The sequence below is a fragment of the Sprattus sprattus genome, assembly GCF_963457725.1.
Source record: "Sprattus sprattus genome assembly, chromosome: 16".
Classification (NCBI taxonomy): Eukaryota; Metazoa; Chordata; class Actinopteri; order Clupeiformes; family Clupeidae; genus Sprattus; species Sprattus sprattus.
The window spans coordinates 14,740,931-14,744,230 of NC_137914.1; the positions used below are offsets into that span (position 1 = coordinate 14,740,931).

A 3,300-nucleotide genomic window follows, 5' to 3' on the forward strand; every position below is an offset into this window, starting at 1 on the left:
AATTGGGGCCCCATGGGATAGGACAACGCGTGCTAGATATACAGACCCATTACTACACTAGCACTTTTGCACTAAATTGTTCTGCGTGCGTATTTCTTAGTTTTATTCTACCCTTTGTAGTTGGTTGACAGTGTTCTGATTTGTATATTGGTTGATTCGTGTATTGATTTCGAACTTTATATACGACAGTTTAACAAAATGGTCCTCACTACATGATGTAAACCTACTACTTAGCTTCGAACAAAAGAACAAAATAGCTTTGTTACAAAAAAAAATTCCGATGACAATAAAACCCGCTCTGGAGAATGATAATGGCCATGGGAAAGAGCGTTGGATGGAATGTTACACCGTTGGAAACCCAGTGTGAAGTTTAATACCCCTTTTCTCCCAACCCCCACTCCAGATGGAAGAGTGACATCTGAAGTACACACAAGCAAATCATAACTAATGATGGCGCTGGAGAGGGAGAGGATCAACGGGGAGTGATGCAAAGTGAGACTATGTGAGAACGAGAGCCGCGAAGGGGGTTTGGGGTGGGGTGGGGGGTGGAGTGGTGTTGATGTGATGTCGAAGCGGTTCGCGTGACATACATCCATCTGTTGCACAGTCGTGGCTCGTGCCGCGCGCGTGAGTTCAACATGATTTGAATGGCAAATGCTTCTGTGGGTTCATGGGGCTACTCTAACCCCAAAAAGCATTTTTTATTTTGCTGAGATATGTTTATCCTCTACACCATACAAACAATAATTTGGGAGAATCAAATCAGGTGAGGTTGGCGTTAAATCCAAGTGGAAAAGGCTAATGTTACATTATAAATTAACCATTAGTGGATAACAAAACACCCAAACCTATGCTGAATAGTTAACGGAAGACATTTGGCTCTTGACAGACCCCCACACCCGCCGCTCTGCTGTTGCAGAGACCCTCCCCCAATTCAACATTGCCCATAGTCTACAGGTATATGCAGGCTAGATGTGCTGGCGGGTTGCACGAATTTGAAATGTATAAGCAGGTGTTAATCCATACATAGCGTGGCTTGGGAAGCTTTATTACAAGCATCATCATTATTTGCAAAGCAAGTACGAGAGACTCCCTCCTCCAATCCAAACCAAGTTTCTGATTACGCTTTGCAGCCCCAGCTTTGCATCCAGACCAAGTGACAATATGTCTAAAGATAAAAAATAAACAGACTTATAAATGAACATATAAACCCACCAAATCCGAAGATGCCCATGTTTACCTATCGCAAATCATCTTAACTATTTAAGTAATGTTGGGCTGTGTTCCTGTTGTATTTTTCTTTTTGTTGAATGTTAGGTTTCATGAAACGTAATAGAATAATAAGAAGAATAAAGCAGCATTCATTTGTTGTTATCTCTATATGAGGGTATTTCATTTTGATCAATCTCTTTGCATCATCTAACACGTAAAGTTATGAGGAAAATGTATTAATTCTCAAATAGCATTCTACGAACAGACAAAAAGTATTAAACTATCCTGGTCTTCATGGTTTAACATCCCATCTAACCTTCAATTGTAGTTAATCACCGGCGCATGCCACTGGTGGATGCGTCAATATCACGACATGTACTTACCAGATGGTCAAGTTAGTATCGGCGGGATCGCCTCCCAGAGGGATTCCTCTGTGCGTCAAAAGTGGAACACAATAGATGTTGGACCCGCCCTCCACGCTACGACCCACTATAAAGAATGCAGCCTCGCCTCTTCACTTCATACCCGCTCTGACTCTCTTACTGAGAACACAGTCTCTAGTGAAAAGCCATGGCTCCAAACATGATTATCGAAGCTGTTCAAACATTTGGCTCCAGGTCCACAGTGGCCCAGCGTAAAGAGGCCAGTGAACTAAGAAGAACTCTCAAACCTTTAATGGAGAAAAAAAGGCGCGCACGCATCAATGACAGCCTGAATGACTTGAAGTCCCTTATTCTCCCGCTCGTCGGCAAAGATGTAAGTATTCATACACGAGTCTGTTTTAACTGAAGTACTGAACTTGCAATTTCATTTTCTGCCTTTTTTTGAATGTCAGAAACTAATGTGTTGATCTTTTCTATTTTTCAGAACTGCCGCTACTCCAAATTGGAAAAGGCTGACATCCTTGAGATGACAGTTAGATTCCTCAGTGATCTGCCTTCGTCTCCTGTCAAAGGTATATTCATTTTACCAATACTTTAAGCTTATTAATCGACCAATATTTTCCAAAACAATTACTTTAACTTAACTGGAATGGTTGTACTAATAATGTGTCCTTATTATTCTATAGGTTCAACAGACAGTTACAAAGACGGCTACAAAGCTTGTCTCCAGCGCGTCTCTGCACTGCTCCCCCAAACCAGCCTCGACAAAGACGCCTGCAAGCGGGTGAACGACTTCATCAAGCAGTCCACGCCTGCAGTGGCCCCAACGTGTCAAAACTGTTGCGGCCATAGCTCCAACTTGCTACCAGAAATCCAGCAGAAAATTCAGAGCATCAAGTCTACGGCGAAACTAGCGCAGATCAAGACCAGCAGCAGTGTCGCTTCCCTCCCCAACCGCGCACAGCCTGTGCAACAGGCAGTCACTGCCAACATGTGGAGACCTTGGTAGAGACAGTTAGGAGACGGCTATGTCTATTTATTATGTATATAGGTATTTTTTTCATATTGTTCGGTGTATTTATTTTTCGTGGACACACACGATGGCAATGTCTTACAAGGATGCCTGCTACAGAGATTAATTGTAAAATACGTGTTTCGCAAGATATTTGGCTAATGACATGTTTATAGTTACAGATTTTAGCCAATTGCACAGATCAGCCTGTTCCGTTTGTGAACGTTATTGAATGCAATCCTCTTTGGGGTTTTCAAAGAAAATGGTTTGTATAACACAACATAATTGTAAACCCCAAGGGTTATAAAGTTTGTATGAGGTTTGCACTTTTGACTTAAGTATATTTGGTCTGTGCAAAAACGAAGCATGTAAACACTGTGTGTTAAAGCAAGTATCCCTACACTGAAACGGGGTTTGCTGATGTCAAACGACAGTAATGTGTTGAGAAACGAAATTACTCAATAAAACATTCTGATTTAAAAAAAAAACTTGTTGGTTCACGTGGCATTTCTTTTTTTTAATGTATTTTACGATATGATCAATAAGTGTTCCTCCAAAAGGTTTCAACAGTCAGAATATTCTCAGACGTCTCACACTGAGTTCTTGTTAAAAAAGAGAGGGAACTGCACACAAAGAGACAAAGGGTCTGTCAGCCTATTGTATGCTTATCCAGTCTCCTAATTCTTTAAGTTT

General features: G+C 41.4%; 1 protein-coding gene across 1 annotated transcript; it reads left to right on the forward strand.

Moving 5' to 3' along the window:
- Positions 1–1,833: 1,833 nt before the first annotated feature.
- Positions 1,834–2,604, forward strand: LOC308377016 (transcription factor HES-2-like; the record flags this gene model as incomplete). The annotated part of the gene is made up of 3 exons (XM_080853550.1): positions 1,834–1,968; positions 2,080–2,167; positions 2,282–2,604. The coding sequence occupies exons 1-3, from the start codon at positions 1,888–1,890 to the stop codon at positions 2,602–2,604; spliced, it is 492 nt and encodes a 163-aa protein (XP_080709676.1). The 5' UTR covers positions 1,834–1,887.
- Positions 2,605–3,300: the final 696 nt, after the last annotated feature.